At 31.8% G+C, this 20,291-nt stretch overlaps 1 protein-coding gene across 3 annotated transcripts in view; it reads right to left on the reverse strand.

Annotated features, from left to right (window-relative positions):
• Positions 1-20,291, reverse strand: part of LOC132719435 (protein dispatched homolog 1-like) — a 50,042-nt gene that overhangs the window by 9,272 nt on the left and 20,479 nt on the right. For 2 of the 3 annotated variants that reach the window (XM_060703201.1, XM_060703200.1), the window contains exons 3-4: positions 5,373-5,496; positions 1,849-2,077 (exon numbers count right to left, since the gene is read on the reverse strand). In XM_060703201.1, coding sequence (XP_060559184.1) covers positions 1,849-2,077; positions 5,373-5,496 — 353 coding nt within the window. Of the gene's footprint in view, positions 1-1,848; positions 2,078-5,372; positions 5,497-17,045; positions 17,401-20,291 lie in introns of all 3 variants that reach the window. The other variant, XM_060703202.1, reaches the window with a different exon arrangement.

Here is a 20,291-nt window from a genome sequence, read left to right on the forward strand (position 1 = left end):
AAGAGCCTTGATAATGTTAAATTTTTTAAGATCACAAAAGGTCTAATTTTTTTTTAATAAATTCATGTTATAGGCCTTAGAGAGAGTCTAATTATACAGTATTGGCTTGACTATTCGGAAGGTAATGTCACAAGGTTGTTTTATTGAGTATAATAATACTAATTACCTATGAATACAAAAATTTGACAGAAAAGGTACAAAGGGATTCTAATTAAGATGTTTTATCAAGTAAATCACTGCTTTATTATTATGAATGCATAAAATTGTCCCAAAAAAGGCACAAACCCTTCAGTAGTAATTGAGATAACAGCTTACAAGCAAAACTTTACCATGAATTTCTAAGTTGAAAAAGGGGAGAAAAATCAGCCTAAATGCAAGATAGAATTATGGATCTTTGTCAGTGACCTACAATTATGACCCTAAATGCATATGTGAAGTTTTAAATAAATATCTTTAATAGTTATTGAGATATGTAAAACTTGCATGTTAACATTAACCAAGAGACTAAGTAGAAAAGGGGATATGAATCAGCCTTAATGCAAGATAGAGTTATGAAACTTGGTCAGTGACATACAATTATGACCCTCCAATTATGACCCTAAGTGCATGTGTAAACATTCAAGTAAATATCTTTGAAGACCTTTAACCTTTAACCAAAATTTCTAAGTTTCAAAGGGGCAAATAATTCTTCAAATTTTGCAGGCAGAGTTACGCAATTTTGCAAACTGATGTACATTGTTACTATAAAAAAGTATTTTAAATTTCAATTGAATATCTCAAGCAATAATTGAGATATTTGACTTTACAAAAGAACTTTAACCAAAATTTCTAAGTTCCAAAGGGGCATAATTCTGTCAATATTGTTGGCAGAGTTATCCAACTTGTCAATCTGATGTACCTTGTTACTATAAATAAGTATTGTAAGTTTCAATTGAATATCTCAAGCAATAGTTGAGATATTTGACTTTACAAAAAACTTTAACCAAAATTTCTAAGTTAAAAAGGGGCATAATTCTGTCAATATTGTAGACAGAGTTATCTCACTTGTCAATCTGATGTACCTTGTTACTATAAATAAGTATCGTAAGTTTCAATTGAATATCTCAAGTAATTATTGAGATATTTGACTTTACAAAAAACTTTAACCAAAATTTCTAAGTTAAAAAGGGGCATAATTCTGTCAATATTGTAGGCAGAGTTATCCAACTTGTCAATCTGATGTACCTTGTTACTATAAATAAGTATTGTAAGTTTCAATTGAATATCTCAAGTAATTATTGAGATATTTGACTTTACAAAAAACTTTAACCAACGCAGACGCCGACGCGGACGCCGACGCCGGGGCGACTACAATAGCTCTCATATTCTTCGAATAGTCGAGCTAAAAAGGGCATATCTCTATCAATTAAATTTCAATTGAACAGAAAATTGAACTAAGTCTGTGTTTTGAAATAATATGCTTGCACGCTAAATATAAACATAATCATTGAAATCCTTCAAAATTTATGCTACAGAAGCCAATAATTTCACAGAAAATTTGTTTAAAAAGAAGAATAACTGTGTCAATAAACAGTTGATTACAGGTAAAATTGAACTAATGATGATTTTTAATATATAAAATCTTAACATACCAAATGTAAACACAATCATTGGAATCCTGTAGAAACCAATAATTTCACAGGAAATTTTCTTTAAAAAGAGGGACATAACTCTATCAATAATATTTTGTTTGCAGCTTGACTGACAAAGTCATGTTATGTTAAAAACAAATAAATGATTCAACCTTGTTTTGTTAATTCATACCTTTCCATTTTGGATGAGACAGATTATAAATAATTTTGTACAAACCTGGGACATCACAAAAGAATGGCTTTACTGATTTTCGCTTTGCCCGTTTAAATCTGTAAACAGGAGATGTTGTATTATTTTTCTGGTAGGCTGTATTGAGGTAGAGTTTGTTGGCAAGCTGGATAACTGCTTCCTGAATCTGCGGCGTGGGAGTCAAATCTGGGTCATTTACAAGGTTTTTATATGCTGTAAGACGATTACTGATTTCCGTGCCCCGAGGCTCAAAACCCTGCAAATATACACAATAGAAGTTTAACATTTTGTTTTCACAGACTAGATATGAAATTTGTATATTATAAATGAATTTTATAAGCTCAATTTCAGATCTCGGGTATTTGATTGGTCAGAAACCTGTCAAGAATGTACACTTACTAATAAAAATCCTGATATTAGAGACAGAACTGTAAAAAAATAGTGTTAAATTATTCAGAAGCCTGTTTATGAACTGCAATGTCCAGAACATTTAATGTATCTGGACCATATCATCTACTCCCACTGATGATCCAAGAATTGTTTTCAGGAACTGTTCAAGAATGTTAAATGAACTACATGTATTCATGAACAGTATATACATGTACTCATTTCAAATGTTTTTTGTTTTTTTTTTGGTTGTTTTTTCAAATGTCCTCTTTTTTTATCATTATATTATTACTACAGAGAAATGGGAAAACAAAATACAAGAAGTCTAGCGACATATGTATAGATAGAAGATTTAACTACAGTATCTATACATCCTCAAACACATTGTCTGGCTGGAGAATCTTTATCATCTATATAATAACATGATTTCTCTTATAAATAAATACCCTAACCCATAACCTTCTCAATTTGTGTAATGTATTTGCCAAACTTTAAATCTGGAACATACAAAAACTGAGCTAACAACAGTACAGAGTCTGTGCAGATGTGGAATCCTCAATGTAACAACATCATTCTGTATTGTTAAGGGTAAGTCCAGTAAGGCGTTTCAAGTTCTACTTTTTTTATAAGCCTTAACCTGGTTAACTTGATCATCTTTCAATAAAAAAACAACCTTTTATCATATTTAGGAGAAAAAATAAAAATATGATTTGAATGAATAATGAACAGTGCAGACCATGAAGAGATGGCTAGGATGTGTCTGCTGATCATGGTCTGCACTTGTTGATATGATAAATTTAGTTGCCATGAACAGGGTAAGGGTTAATATGTTCAAGCTAAATATAGCTCTTGTTATTCGTGAGACAATTCAATATAAGTATATGTACTTGATTTAAAGTTCACTGTGTCAAGTAGAAATCACAGAAATCTGATTAAATGAGAAAGGAAATGACCTTTTGATTAATCTTGTCAATTCCTCCCTTGAGTAACATGTGCTACAGTTAAGAGAGTAAAGTTTAATCAACTGATAATATTAAAATGTCATCCCAGACAGTGACAGTATACAACTACGATATTAGATTAAAAAGTAAAACTACTTTTTTAGAATTATTATTACTTATTTGAATGTAATAATTAAACAACAGTCATCAAATTTTTTTTATATATTAAATGATAAAAATAATGCCTTTTTACAGTTCTTATCAGGGTTCATTCCTATTAAGATAAATAAATAAATCATCAAAATTTGCATGTCACTTAAAGCGTATTTCTATTTTAAGCTCTAGTTGCCAACTTGTACATTAATAATAATGTTAGCTATCATATAGGGATAAAATTTCTACATTGCCTCATTTAACAGTTCAGTAGACAGCAGAGAAATGCATTTATTTCAAGCTGACTTCTATTTTCAACTATGGCAGCCATCTTATTCAGTGGACTGAAAAGATTTTAGCTTTATTTTATAAAGGACAACCCAATAACCACTCTTATGGAGTTTCATAAAAATCTACCATTCTTTTTTAAAAGCTTATTTCTATTGTTTTCTCTGGTGGCCTTTTTTTTCTTTAGGCCAGGACAATTTTTAAATTAGCAACTTTGTCAAAAACTATTCACTGACCATTCCTATCGTATTGCATTTAAATTTGCTTTATACAGTAACTGTAGGTATTTAAGATGAGAACAATCGTAGATGAAGCATGCCAAATGTGGATGGATTCTCCACAGTTAGATGGATTATCCACAGTTTAACAAACAAGTTGAATTGTATTTTGCATAGGAATTTGTCATTGCTGACAATTTTACTGAAAATGTTGAGATGAAGTTTCAGCCTTGATTTATCTAAAAGATAAAAGTTGGTAAGATATTATGATGATTTATGAATTAACTAGCTTTGTTAATGGTGCCATTAATTTGTCATGAAGTTTAATTAATCTAATGTAAGTAGGGCAAGTTTCAGAGATTAACACAAGAAAACAAATGAGCCGTGTCACGACAAAACCAACATAATGGTTTTGCGACCAGCATGGATCCAGACCAGCCTGCGCACCCGCGCAGTCTGATCAGGATCCATGCTGTTTGCTTACCAACTCTATTACAAGTAGAGAAACTGATAGGGAACAGCATGGATCCTGATCAGACTGCGCGGATGCGCAGGCTGGTCTGGATCCATGCTGGTCGCAAACGCACTATGTTGGTTTTGTCATGACGCGGCTCAAATCATATGGCATCCTCATGGAGCATTAATTAACAACTCAAATATTAGCCCTTAGGTAATATTATATTACCATTTAAATGTTTTTAAAAAAAGCATTACACTGTTGGTGTCCTGTGTTAATTTAACTGAAAGCGTGTTAAACATGCAGCACTTGCTGGTTTATTTCTTGCCAAAAATTAATTAAAGTTAAGCAATAATTCTCATTTACAATGCTCAGTATATGCCTTTAGGTAAAATAGCATTATTTCACTTTTTTCTGAAAGAATATTGGGTGTTAAAATAATTAAATTTAATTAAGCGTTGTAATCTTTGCTTAGATTACAAAATTTTTCCATAAAACTTGTCAAAAAATATAAATATATATATTTTTTAATGATTTAAGTATAATTCTTTCATTACCAGTCATAGTTAGAAATCATTGCTCTTCTATATTTACGTTTTAATAACAAAATTAGTATAATGTTTCTTTAAACATGCTGAAGAGGTGTCAGTTATATTAAGAAAGTCATTAAATACATTACAGTAATTCTATTTATTGAGTTACTTTAATGTGACTGACACCTCTTTGACATGTTCCTAAGAGCCATTATATAACATTATATAACAATACTAGAGTAGATGGACAGAATTATAATAGCCTGAGTGTGCAATCATACAGCTCCTCCTAATCTAATGTAACCTATAATTGAGCCATGTCATGACAAAACCAACGTAATGCGTTTACAACCAGCATGGATCCAGACCAGCCTGCGCATCGGCACAGTCTGATCAGGATCCATGCTGTTTGCCTACAAACCCTATAACAAGTAGAGAAACTGGTAGCCAACAATGTGGATCCTGATCATACTGCGTGGATGTGCAGACTGGTCTGGATCCATGCTGCACGCAAATGCACTATGTTGGTATTGTCATGACGCGGCTCATTATCATATTGTAATTGTATACATACTGCCATTGGTTCCTCGAAGTTCGGTCTGTCGCCGATGGTAACAGTTACTATGAGACACGTCAATGAGACAACAAGTACAGCAATCAGCACCACATACGGGTAATGGGCTAATATTCTAGCATAGCTGTAATATAAAAACATAACAATTTTATTGTGATTTATATAGTATAATGTGAACCTTCAACGTTGTTTACAACAACATGGCTGAAAAGTTTGCACATACCGTATTGTTTTACGTGGACATTAGTGTTCAAAAGCAAGCTACTGTTGATATTTTTTAATCCCCCCCCCCCCAGCTTCTCAATAAACTTTGTAGGGGAGAAACAACCCAGCATATACTGTACAACCAAACCAACAAGCACCAAATTTAACCAACATACCTTTGACCTATTAATAGGCTGCTGGCAGAAACACAACCAGTAGAAATCAATGCAACTAGTACAGATGAAGATATCAAGGTCAAGAGGGCACATATACCATGCCAACTGATCATAGTCTGCACTTTTCACTATTCACTCACCACATAATTTTAAATTTCTATAAAAATGATTAATGGTTTTTGTCCAGACTGCAAGATGGAAAAGTCCATTTCAGATTTAGCATGGCATTATACAGAGTTAACATTATTTGCCACTCTTTGGGGGAATAAAAAAATGTACCAAATTATATGGCATAAAGTAAATCTTGGTCAAATGCTGTAGTTTGTCATATATAATTATTTCACTTCTTGGCCATATAACTTGTCTGCCATGATGAAGACTGGCAAGAAACTGTCTGTTAAATGGTGAATATAATATTGTATTTTGGCAACTTTAACAATACTGTCTAAACATATTAGTTTGAACCATGTCTTCCCATTATACCAAAATTAATAATTAATTGAAAGCATGCAACATTTTAAGGAAGGTATGCCTGTTATAGTGTCATGTTTCAGCAACTAACAGATTTTTCATTTATTTTACACACAATTACAGATAAACAGTAATTTTTAATTATTATATGATATGTAACGCTGTAATTAACAAGAGCTGTCCGTAAGACAGCGCGCTCGACTTTTTTATTGCTTGCCAATAAAAAAAGTTTTTGCAGTAAAAGGCAATACAAGAATCTCTGTATTTTTAAAGTGAACTAGTTGTTTGATACCCTTGAATATTACAGCAATGTTTATATGACATAATTTATGGTAAAGTGAACAAGTGGATAGGAATGAATTTTTTTAGATTTTTTAAGTTTTTTAGTGCTTGCCTATAATACAAAACATTGACAGTTAAGGGCCATAATTCAAATAAAATCTTTGACAGAATTACCTTCTCCTGGACATGTTTGGGAATCATGATTGTAAACAAGTATTCCAACTTTCAAATTAATATCTCAAACAGTTCAGTCAAAAAGTGGACTGGTACTAAAACTTAACCAAGATTCTAAGTCGATAAAAGGCCTTAATTTTTAAAACAAATCCTTGACAGAGTTACCTTCTCTTGCGTACAGATGGGGGTAATGATGTGAAATAGCATTAAAAGTTTCAAAGCAATATCTCAAAGGGTTAAGGCAATAAGTGGATTTTACCCATATTCAATGTATTTTCTAAGTCAAAAAGGGGCATAATTCTGTCAAAAACCTTGACAGAGTTATGTCCTCTTGTCTGTTGATGAAGGTCGTGATGGTAAACAAGTATGGTCAGTTTCAAAGCAATACCTCCAATGGTTTTGAAATAAAGTGAGGTGGTACAAAAAACTTAACCAAGCTCAATACACTTTCTAAGTCAAAAAAAGGGCCATAATTCTGTCAAAAACCTTGACAGAGTTATGTACTCTTGTCTGTAGATGGAGGTTATGATGGTGAACAAGTATGGTAAGTTTCAAAGCCATACTTGTAATATTTCTGAAATAAAGTGGGGTGGTACGAAAAACTTAACCAAGGTGTGACGCCAACGCCGACGCCGGGGCGAGTAGGATAGCTCCCCTTTTCATAGAAAAGTCGAGCTAAAAATGTCAGAATTCATATCTGGATAGTGTATTACTATAATTTTGCTACAAACAATGTGTTGTTGTTGTTGTTTTAATAGGAAACTATAAATCTATATAACATAAACAATTATTTATAAAACACTAAAATCATGTTGTTTCCATTATATTATGAGTGATTCTCAAACTGTTGTAAAATAATCTTTCTGCTGTTTAACATACAAGTCATGAATATTGGACATAAACGGAATAAAATGTTCTGGAAATAAAATATATTTTTAAGTGATGGTTTTAAACCATTTAGCAATGATTTAGTGCATGTGCCATTCCCTATGCATGAAATTTTACATACATCAAACTCATTTCTTTCATACAGGTACTATTTTGGAATTATTTTTCAAACTGAAATTTTACATGAAATCTATTTTTACATTTTAATTGATTCTGATCAGAAAATATTATTAACAAACAAGAACTTGTATAAAAATTGTAAACAGACAAAATGCCAATGAAGCAGGGCCAAGTAAACAGACCACAATGTAGTCATGGTACTATAAAAGGTCAGTGTTACAAGAATAACAAAACATTAACAAACACTTTCTTATGTTCTAAACATGCCCAATGGCAAAGATATGACCAGAGAGAGAATTATCAATGCACTTTATTGACATGAAGTATAACCTTGATTTTTCTAGCTGTTGACCTGGTGTAAAATTGCTCCAATCAAGTCTAAGTAATAATATGCCACATATTTATTCCTAATTATTTCAAAATCCATACATAATTATATGACAGAATTCATGACCAGACATTTTAACAATCAGTGTACTTTTATGAAACATTTCCTTTAATGTCTTACTGTTACCTTGATCTGTGAGCTACAAACTTAAATCTAACAACTTGTCTCATAAGCCAAACATTTATGCAACATTATTTCAAAATTGGTCTACAAATGACAAAGCAATATATGGTCTGGACAAAATGCTGATAGGCAGATGGATAGACTGACAGATAATTCAAAACCTCAATGCCTTCACATGCCTCTCTTTGGGGACATACAAAGCATTCATGAATAAATTTTCAAATTTCTTAATGTCAGGGTCGTCCAAAATGAAAAAAAAAAATCATTGAAGGGAACCATGCATACAATCATGCGTTTTAAACTCAATTATCAGTGTTAAAACCAAACAAACTCTTTTCGTTGGAAATACATGTATCTGTGGGAATAAAGAATGTATTTTATTGGAATCACTTTATGCACAGAAGTGGCATTTACAAAGCTGTGTGACAGAATGACAATGTTCTTCTCTACAGAAACTTCTCATCCATCACAATTATACACTGTGCCACTGACAATCTATAAACAGTGAATAATGCATTTATCTAACAACTATTACATTCTACAATATAACTCTCAGCACATATCCCTGCATACACACATTCTTTCCAACCCAGTCTTTCCTGCCATAACACAACCCAGTCAGCACACAACCCAGACAACCAAGTCATACCAGCAAATGCACATGTCGGTCAACACTAAACCCCTGCAAACATTGAACCATACCAACACACATCCCTGTCAACATTAAACTCCACCAACACACAACCATGTTTAAACACTAAACACTGCTAACACACATCCACTGTAAATACTAAATCCAACAAGCATAAATCCCTGTAAACACACATCCTTGCCAACACACATCCCTGCAAACACTAAACCCCACTAACACACATCTCTGAAAATACTAAACCCCACCAACACACAACCCTGTCAACACTAAACCCCATTTACACACATCTCTGTAAACATTTAACCCCAGCACAATACACCTCTGTGAACACAAAGCCCCTAGCAAAATACAACCCTGCTACACTAAACCCTATTAACACACATCCCTGTAAACACATCTTTGCCAACTCATTTCCTACCAACACACATCCCTGCAAACACACATCCTTGCAAACATTCAACCTTTCCAACCTACATACCTACCAACCAACATCCCATCCACCACACATCCCTACCAACACACATGCTAGACCAAAACACACCCATACCAACACAAATTGATTATTAATTGAATTATTAATTGATAATAATATCATGTCAATTAATGTTAATAGGAAAATAATCAAATATTGTTAACTGTTGAGTAAGCTTGAATATGGCTATTAAAGATTGTTCATACAATGTCAAATGCTAGTCACATATGTTACATGGTTCAAGGTTACCATGATCTTGTTACACCTACACTTTTTCTGATCATTTACAAATATTGAGACATTTGTGAAAATGTATGATGAGTTTAACATAACTGTTTTGTGTAAAAATGTCCTTGAATTTTAATAACTAATTTTATAAAGTTGGAGGTTAATTAGATTTGCTAATAGTCAGCACAACTGGGTGCATTCTGACCTGTCAGGCTCCATACAGTATAACTATCAGTTTCTTTTTGACCATTTAAATGATATTCAGTCATGTTCCCAGTCCAAAAAAGTATGTTTCTTTCTAATTTCAAGGATAAAAAACAATGGAAATTAAAATAAGTAAATTTAATTAAGCCATTTGATGACATCTTAACTGCACTGTACCACAGCAAATCCAAATTTTAAAATGTGCTTATAAGTGAACTATTAATATTTCATTATGTTGTTTTATTTTATATATGTATTTACCCCAATTCTGTGTAAAATGACAAGAAAATCCCAATTCTAGGGTTGAGTCATGTTCTTAAAATGGCTAAAAAAAACACTTTCCAGTTGGACACTTAAATACTTGAGCATTGACATCTGAAAAAGTCAGACTTATATATCAGGGCAACCCCATAGGGATGTTGAGGATTATCACCAATAAAAATTTAATTAACACTTTATTACTTGATAACAGGTGATATTGATACAAAGTCTTAATAAATATGTTTTTTATAATATACATATATCTAAATATCTTACTAAATATCATTCAAACTATTTTCACACCAGATTTTGTTATGCTAAGTAACCTTGACCTTGCTATACAAATGTACTTTTATTGGCGACGCCGGTGAGCGGCGTCGTCTTTTATGGAACGCTTTTTATTTTTGCCTATGGAAGGAGCTGTTATTATTAGCAGTTAATTTCATGTTGTGTTAATTATATTTATTTTGATTCGTAAAAATCAAGTAAACAAATATGTTGTTATATTTGTATTTAATAACTTTATATAAAAAGCATGTGCATTGTGATATAATTTTCACGAAATTGCAGGCTCTGATTAACAGCTTGTCCCTTTGTTTTATTGACAATACTAAAACCCGGATTTCGAATATCGTTGTGGTCTACATTGATGCTCATTCATTTATGTATTTTCAAAACTTTCCTACAAGAAGAAAGTTTACCTACAAATGAGTATTAGGATAGGTAATGGACTGTTGTAAACGATTATCCTATTGATTTTATTCATATTACGTTTATCTGTTGAACAGAATGGTTGTTTTTACAAAGTGTACCAGTATCCGGATGTTGACAGCTATCCGATTTTCTGCAATTACTGCTGTCACATGGCCATCTACTTTTTTATGAATACTTTACCATTAATTTGCATGGCATAATTAAAATGAGCCTGCAACATTTCTTAATTTTGATGTTTAGGGTGTTCTTTTGGGTTTCATGTTTTCTTTATTTCAAGGGGAAGTAACTCATGTTTACTAAATTATTTGTTCTTTTCTGTCTATCTTAGGTATTACTTACAATTTTTGTTTTATAAAATTTACCAGTTGTAAGGTCATCAAAAGCATAGAGGCCCTGATGAGTGAATATTGATATATATATACTTTTACTGGCTTTATATACCCAATATTTCATATTTATTTAATAGAAACTTGGAATTATTAATGTTATGTGGATACATTTATATCTTAGTATATTGGTATGATGAGACTTATAATATTTCTGAATTTAAAGAGTTGCAGTTATGTCATTATTATTAAAGGGATGAGACTTTCATTTAAAGTTATAAATGATAATACATGTATTGATTGAAAATGTCCTGAAACTTGGATCAAGCAATATAATTGATAAAGCCTCAAAAAATCATGTTCTGAATAGTTATTCTAATTTTTTTCTAACATGTGCATAGTTTGAAAAGGACAGGTTCTGTCTTATCTATTTGTAATGGAGGGACACCGGTCTCAACCTCCAGGTCTCCTGAGTCAACCCGACAACAGACTTTACATTAGATAGTAGATTGTTACTTGTCCTTGAATAAATTTGTACACTAAATTTTATAGTGGGTGATTTGTGCCACATGAAAACCAACAAAGTACAAAAAGTAACCGGGCGCCAGATGAAAATATGAAAATACAATCTACCACAAAGTGGTTCGTTTGTTGCATTTTCATGTTTTCGCCCGGTGCCCTTGATGTAAAATACAAATCAGCCTTCATAAAATTTCTTATCATAGATATTGTACATGTATTAGCACAGTTATATTCACTTTCAAATTGACCTGTTATAAATAATGGCACAAGTTAACCAATAACTGTCTTAGCCCTTTTTAGTAAAAATAATTATACAATAATAATTATATAAATTGTTATTTTAATTAAGACTATGAGTATGTAAGGTTTTTTTTTCTTATTTATTAATCAAGAATTAATTATCTGTTAATTTAAAAATCTAAATATCTGTCACGGTTTAGAACTGTTCAATATTTAGGGGAGAAAATGTGTAAGCGGCCAGATAGCTCAATCGCTACAGCCGAGGTACATTATTCTGTGGGTCACAGGTTTGAGTTCTGGTCAAGCTGAAAGTTTTTCTCATCCTGGTAACTGCAAATAACCATTAGTTTAATTTACTATGCTCTGTAAACATCAGAAATTCAAGTACAGTAAAAACTCGCTAATGAGACCAATGAAGGGACTTTACAAATCTGGTCTTAATAGCGGGTTGGTCTCATTAATGAGTTTGGCCAAACAGAAAACTAGGCAATATATTAAGGGATACCATGTACTGTACACATGTTTAATTCTGGGCTAACCTATTTCAAATGAGAAAATATAAAGCATACACTATTATTTTTTTATTTTCATTTATTTTCTTTTACTTTTTAACATTATAAAATTTTTAAACTTCTTTAGAGGTACAAAATGTATTATGAATGTCTTTAAACACAAACATATTTTTACATTCTTGTTAAAAGAATGACACGACTTACTCTATTAAATCAACATTTTACTACAAAGCACACCGAACAATTAACCTTTAATTATTTACACAGTTTTCATCGCCGATAACAACTTCAAAAACATAATCTTATTTGTTTAAAATTATGGAACGAAAGAGATAATGATAGCAGCAACACCTCTAAAAAACTTATTGAAAGTTTTCTGTTCAATACTTTGTTGTTTTAATCCCCCAGTTATGATATTAAAGGTGTGAAATTAAGAAATTATCGACAATATTATTGATCATTTCCGGGTTTGATACAAAGTAACCTTGACCTCTGCCGTAAACTGGATGTCGTTAAATGTCGTAAAACTGTTGTTTACATCACGTGTCAAAAAGATTTCAGCAATATACACGCATGTCAATATCAAGGTGAGAAAGTGCCCGCGGTCGTATTTATGGGTTTCCAAATGTACAGAATTTACGAAATGGGACTGAATTTACTGGTCGCATTACGGAATAATGGGGTGGTCTCAAAATCGGGGTTAGCGACCATTAAAATAAAGAATAAAAAATTCGGGTCTTTAAAAAAATCGTTCGTATTAGCGGGTTGGTCCCGAAAACGGGGTGGTCGTAAAGCGGGTTTTTACTGTACATTAATCAATATAGTGGGGAAAAAGGTTTAGGTTTAGAACTGTTTCATTATTAAAGAGAAAATGTGTAGCCGGCCGGATAGCTCAGTTGGTCTTCTGAAAGTCATGGGTTCGAGTCATGGTCAGGCAGTTTCAGTCAGGGTTTAGAAGTGGTTTTTCAACTGACACATGTTTGATTCATTTAATAGATTGCATTTAATTTGAAATGGACAAAGGCAGTATTGCGTGATACTTTTAAATCTACAAAAAGCATTAGGTACAGTTGATCACACTATACTGCACATGAAGAAGTTCTTTTTTCTTCTTCTTCATGGAACTTCAAGCATCTGCCATATGTAATGACATTCTTACATGGTTTAAGTCTTATCTCTGATAGTAGCTGGTGAATGTGGTTGGTACTCCTTCTCTCTGAATACCTATGGTATCCCCCTGATGTTCATTTTAGGTCCTCTTTTATGTCTAATATATGTCAATGAGCAATAAGCTTTTATTATATGCACAGGCACAAGTATCAGACCTGGGAAGAAAAAATATTACCAGATTGATAAAAAAACCTGTGTTCATCTTAAAAGTGTCACAAACCAAAAAAAAATGTAAATGATGACCCCCTTTAAAAATATACTTAAAGTTAATAGTATATTTTTAAAGGGGGTCATTATTTACATATTTTTTTTGGTTTTTGACCCTTTTAAGATGAACACAGATTTTTTTATTAATCTGGTCATATTTTTTCTTCCCAGGTGTGATACTTGTGCCTGTCATTATATGATGATGACTCAGGTATCCTTGTATCTGGTAAAGTAAATCTTAAGATTGGTTTATTGACTATAAATTGTCTTTGCATCTTGGCAAGACAGAGTCTATTCTTTTTGGTTTAAGTTTCAACATAAACTGGGCCAAGCCTCCAGGTCACATGAAATGGTACTGCTATAAAGTACACATCTTTTGTTAAGTATTTAGATGCAAACCTGGATCAAATTCTTTTGGCGTCGCCCTTTGATGCTTTGCATCAATGCTTTTCTTGTAACAATTTGTGATAACTGGTGATAGGACTTAGGAGAATACAACTGAATGTAATACAAGATAGCATTTTTAACCACATTTCTTGTAAGGGAAAGAAGATGTTTTAAATTAAATATTTTTCTTTTAAATTTCAACACAAGTTAAGCCTGCTAGGGGCAACTGAACATCATAATCTATGAGACCTGAGTGCAGTCAAAGATCAGCTGTCACATCTATGCGCTGTTTCCCATTTTTCTTGAAAATGATGAATAATTAAGTCAAGATGGAAAGATAAAGATATAATGGGTTGAATCTGGATTCGTTCAAATTGCCTTTTTTACAGAGCATTTAAAGTACTAAAATAAAAAACAAAACAAGTTTCCTCGTTAATTACCTGCGAAAGCATGTTCATCAATTCATGAATTTTCATGAACAGTTCATGAATATTCATGAACATCTTTCAATTGTTCATCATCTTGGCAGAAATGTTCATGAACAAATATTCATGAACATTCAAGTTCATGAATATGTATGTCTGTTCACGATCATGTTGATGTGTTCATGAACATTTTGGCACCATTCTTGCTCTGTTCATGAACATTTTGGTATGTTCATGAACAAGCTGACAATAAGCATGAACTTTAAAAACAAATTTGTCTTTACAATTTTAACCCATGTGAATACTTTTTAGTGTTAGAAAAAATTTCAGTTCATGAACTCATGAACTGAAAAATTTCAGTTCATGAACTCTCATGAGTTCATGAACTCACTGATCATCAACAAGGGTTGGCTGACCTTGGTAACACCCATAATGCAAAAGTCAACATGGCCGCCAGAAACAAAGCTCTAAATGTGTTTTAACAAACTTTCGGTGCAAACTTACTTAAAAATGGAATAAATAACAATGACTTAGCAAAATGGAGAAAAAGTGATGTATTTACATAATGGACTATATAAAATCTTATGGAAAATTGTGTCAAAGAAATTAATTGAAGAGCAAACTGGCAAGTCGTGAATTCTAATGACAATTCAATTTGTACATAGGGAATCAATGAGCACAGTGTTTAACAAGTTTCATTACCTGTGTAATGGGCTTTTGTGTTTTGTATTTGTACTAAAACACTGTCTATTGTGCATTTTATGGCTGGTACAAATCAGCAGTCTTAGAATCAAATGAAAATTGATTGTGATGTCACATTATTATGACCCCTGGGAGAAGTTTTTGAATTGTTCATGAACATATTCATGAACAATTTCATGAATGTGCATTTGAACAAGTTCATGAATGTGCATGACAACAAATGAGACTTTTTTTCTTTCATGGACAATTCATGAATCAATATATTCATGAATGTTCACGAACATATATTCATGAACATGTTCATGAATATCTTGATTCATGAATTGTCCGTGAACTAAAAAAAGTCTCATTTGTTGTTCATGCACATTCATGAACTTGTCCATGAATATGTTCATGAACAGTTCATGAATTATTCATGGAATTCTCACAGGGGTAAACAAACCAATTACAACTTAACCTTTTTATACAAATGGCGTTTTATTTTTGCAGAAGAAAAAAAGAATGAAATGCATATTCAGTCAGGTACTTGTTTGAAACAGTAAATTTATTTATAAACTAAATCAAAGGATAATATAATGGATGCAAATCCATTTATATCTAGAGGTACCTATAAGAACAGAAAAAAATCATAATTTAATAAAGCCCATTTTACCATCTTAAAAACAGTGAATTTTCAGGAACATTATTTCATGAAATTTATTTTATAGAAATGAAAAGAGGCTTATTGATTTTTGTGTTAGCTGAAATTTATGTCCCTGAGTAATGACACAATTACACAATCAGAAAAAATTATCCCCAAGAAAATTAATGACATTAAAGAACTTAAATTTTCAGGCTTTCATTACAGAAGCTCCTGATATTTAGGAGATAATCAATGACGAATTTTAATGTTCCCTGATAGAAGAACCTAGCAAGATGTATGTATATTGAGACTTAATTAACAATCAATAAATTAATTAATAAGTCATCACTAATAGAAACTACCATATTTGCATATTAAATATTATAATGTTACAAATTAAATGAAGTGCCTATGAGTTGAGTTATTATTATTTCATGCTAAATTTTCAGACAGTAGAAATTAATCTACCCAATTTGAACCAAAATTAGTATGTAGCTCAATAAAGATATAGTAATTGAAACACCAATCAAATTAAAATTCTAATAATTTTTATCATCAAAACCCACATAAATCAATCAGAATTAAAATTCTATCTATCGACTTGACACACATGGTAGCTGTGCGATATACATGTATAATGTGTCTGTTTATATAAAGATACTAATTAATAAAAATTATAAGATTATGTAACCTGGGACAGGGCATGTTTGATTATGTAACCTGGGACAGGGCATGTTCCAGTGAGTTCGCTATTAAAGATTTCCTTGTACATTAATTTTTAGTCAATAAATTATAGTGAAAACTTGAAAAAATGCCATGTACAAAACAATATTATAAAACATTTCACAATGACGGTAAACATTTGAACAGGTGAACACTTAATTTTCAATGAAAATTTACGGAAAAATGTAGAAAATAATGATTTTATCAAAAACCAATATTTCAATGCAACTAAAAATTCAAAAGGAAATTGACTATTATAGGGCTGTCAGAACAATGGATCTTCAACTCAGGAACACATAGCAGTTATAATATGAGTTAAAATAATATACAGTGCAGTCCTTTATCTATTAGAGTTTAACTTCTGTTTATGTAATTATCCTTCTATTTTAATATAATTGTTATTTTTTGTTCCATTTTTTTTTTAAAGATGCAAACAATCTATATATATATTAGATCTTCAATTTAATAATTTATACATACCTGCACATTTTCACTGACTTTCAACTACATACATTCCATATATAAAGTGATACAAGATCAATGATTTAAAAACTTTCTTTTCTTCGTATTAAAAAAGATAAGAAAATGTTATGATGACACTTTGTTATGTCAATGTTCTACATGAGTATTAAACTCTAATATCTCTTACAACAGTCACTAAAATCCAATAATCATAAACTGGTAAACTCTCCATTTAACACCATTATTCAACAAACACTGACAACACGGCACTGTTTCACTTTCTCTCACTGACATGGTGATCTTATGTTGCTGTTAAAATATCCAATTCACTTTCCTCACTGTCTCACAGTATTGTAAATCAAACTTTCTATGCCTGATAATAAACAAGTCATAAAACTTAATTATTTTACCATTTATATGCTGCACCTTGTAGTGAGCTCATGCAATCTTAGTACCCCTCCTACTTATTAATTCCACTCTAAATGTACTTATGATATAAAATATAATAATATTAAATGATTATTTTAAGTTATCAGTTATCACAATATCGTATCATGTTAATTGACCTGTTCAAGACAACAGCTGGACAACTACTATAGATTGTATTCAATGTAAGCATTGGTGACTAACTGTAACATTTTCTTAAGTTATTTATAGAAACTTCTGGATTTTGCTATAGGTAATTCACCTGAATTGTTACTATAAATAGTAACAGTCAATTAAGCAGCAGCATGCAGCTGACCTAGAAGGTCTGTCTGTAATTGGCAGACTACCTCAATCTATATCATCTCAGTGACTCATATGCCACCATCTGGCTTCTTCCAGTAAATGTACTCAAAAACACTTGTGCTTTTTTTTTCAAAACAGAAGTTAATAAAACAAAGTTTAATCAGCTTGGTGAACATCAAACAAAGTGGAAAGATATAAAGCTGCAATAGAAACCCCTGAATCATGACACTTTAGACACGATCTTCATTAAAATACATTATATAGCTCAGCCAAAAAATATATACCAAGATCCTTTAGAATTACAGCCTGAAACTTTACTGCTTTTAGCCTTTAATTTTGTAAAACTATTTTTTTTAATTTAGATAATCAAACAACAAAAATAGAAGAATGATTATGATAACTATTTTCATGAATTCAAAGTTTCTTCCAAGTAAACATTAAATTCCATACTTCCTCATTAATTTTAGTTAGGATTCTGATCAGAAACTAATTGTTTGTACATTTAATTCTTGTCCTTGAAATTTAAGGCAAACAAATCTGAGTGAACTTTTCTCCTTTTTGAATCTTGACTGCTAAACCCCATACACTATTGATTTCCGATTAGAAGATATTCCCTGAAATCACAGAAAAGAAATTCAAATAAGCAGCCATGTTTTTGCAGGATTTCATTGTTTTAATCAGATTTGTACTGGTGGATGGGGAATTGTCTCTGATTTAATGGAATTGTAGACAAGCTGCCACTAATGTGAGGTGAAATTTTTTCCACATTTCATAGATGATTGATACTATCATCTTGATTATCTACCCCACCCACTCTCTGTTCAACATACCTGCAGTAACTTGAAAATTCAATAATACAGAATAAATGAGCCGTGTCACGACAAAACCAACATAAGTGGTTTGCGACCAGCATGGATTCAGACCAGCTGCGCATCCGCCCAGTCTGATCAGGATCCATGCTGTTCGCTATCAGTTTCTCTACTTGTTATAGGGTTTGTAAGCAAACAGCATGAATCCTGATCAGACTGCGCGGATGGGCAGGCTGGTCTGGATCCATGCTGGTCGCAAACGCACTATGTTGATTTTGTCGTGACAAGACTCAATTGTCTAAAAAATTTAAGTGTTGTATCAACTCTGAGAATTAGAACACATTAAAGCAAATACAATGTTTCAGAGACTAAGTTGTTTAGGGAGATGATGTGACACATGACACAGCTGTATGCTTGCATTAGGTAAAGTGGCAATTTCATAACATGACAATACAAATGTATTTACTCAGCAAGTGTTCTCAAACCCCTGTATTGACCTGATTTACTATTACTGACAAATTCATGCAAATTAGAAATAATAATGATAATACATCTTAAAGCAGCAGATTCATGCTAATTTTCACAATTATTTTGAAAATGTTACTCTTAAAGTAATAACTGTATAATATACATCATGTAATAAGGTGACCAAAAAAAGTAATTCACACTTCAATTAATGCAAATTACTAAAAAGAGGTCAAAGTATACAAAAATAGCCTGTGCTATGTTAGTCAGGCAGTAGAATTATGGTGATTAATACTGCAAAATCCGAGTCTTTAATCACACCATACATGTATATTATTACTTGCACCTTGAATATTTTTACCTTTTTTAAAATGTTAGTACATTTTTCTGAAGTTTGTCCTTCTTGAAATATTTTGGCTCATCTGGAGGCAATGGAGCTTTACCCATGACAGCAAAACTTTAACATCTTGACCATAAGTCCTCATGCAGGCTCACCCTTGTATATTTTTCTGGGATAAGGGTCACCAAAACTTTTGTAAGCTTAAGCTTCAGACAAATGCAGGTACCAACAGTGATTCTAAAGACTTTAACCATAACCACTTGGCAAAAAGTTCGTCAATGTCCCTGACAATAAACACTTGATAACAAGTTAGTCAAATGGGCCTTACATCAGAACCAGCATTACTTTTTAATATATCTCTTATCTATTTTCATTCATTTTACACATGATAAGTTTTAATGTCAATCTTTAAATGTCTCAATATTTCATGCTACAGAGATATTACAGAAATTACTATTGTTATTTAATTTCCCCACTTCATGTAATTCAATGCCTATCCCAACCACTATTCCCTGAAACATCTTTTCTTTCTGTTTAATTAACATAAAATTTCCTCTTATTTCACTCCTCATAAAATTACTACAGAAAATAAAGATGCACTTTAAATGTTTGTCAGGGAACGAGTACAGTAATGGACTTCATAGCCTCAAGTTTCATACAACACTACAGTGATAGCTACGCGGATTTTATAAAAAAACAAAGTTTCTCAGAATTACAAAATTTGCAGACAAAAAGAAGTTCAATAAACTTTCTGTACTTCTCTCCATTATAAAATGTTATAAATGACAATAACAGAGTTATAAATGTTCTGCTGACTTTCAGATCAGAATAATTAATATTCAATGGTTAAATTTAAAATGTGTCCCCCATTCCCTTCTTTGTTTTTTGTTGATGTTATTTTCAATTATAATACAGCTTTTA

Source organism: Ruditapes philippinarum, unplaced genomic scaffold, assembly GCF_026571515.1.
Source record: "Ruditapes philippinarum isolate M1 unplaced genomic scaffold, ASM2657151v2 ctg1088_1_1_1_1, whole genome shotgun sequence".
Taxonomy (NCBI): Eukaryota; Metazoa; Mollusca; class Bivalvia; order Venerida; family Veneridae; genus Ruditapes; species Ruditapes philippinarum.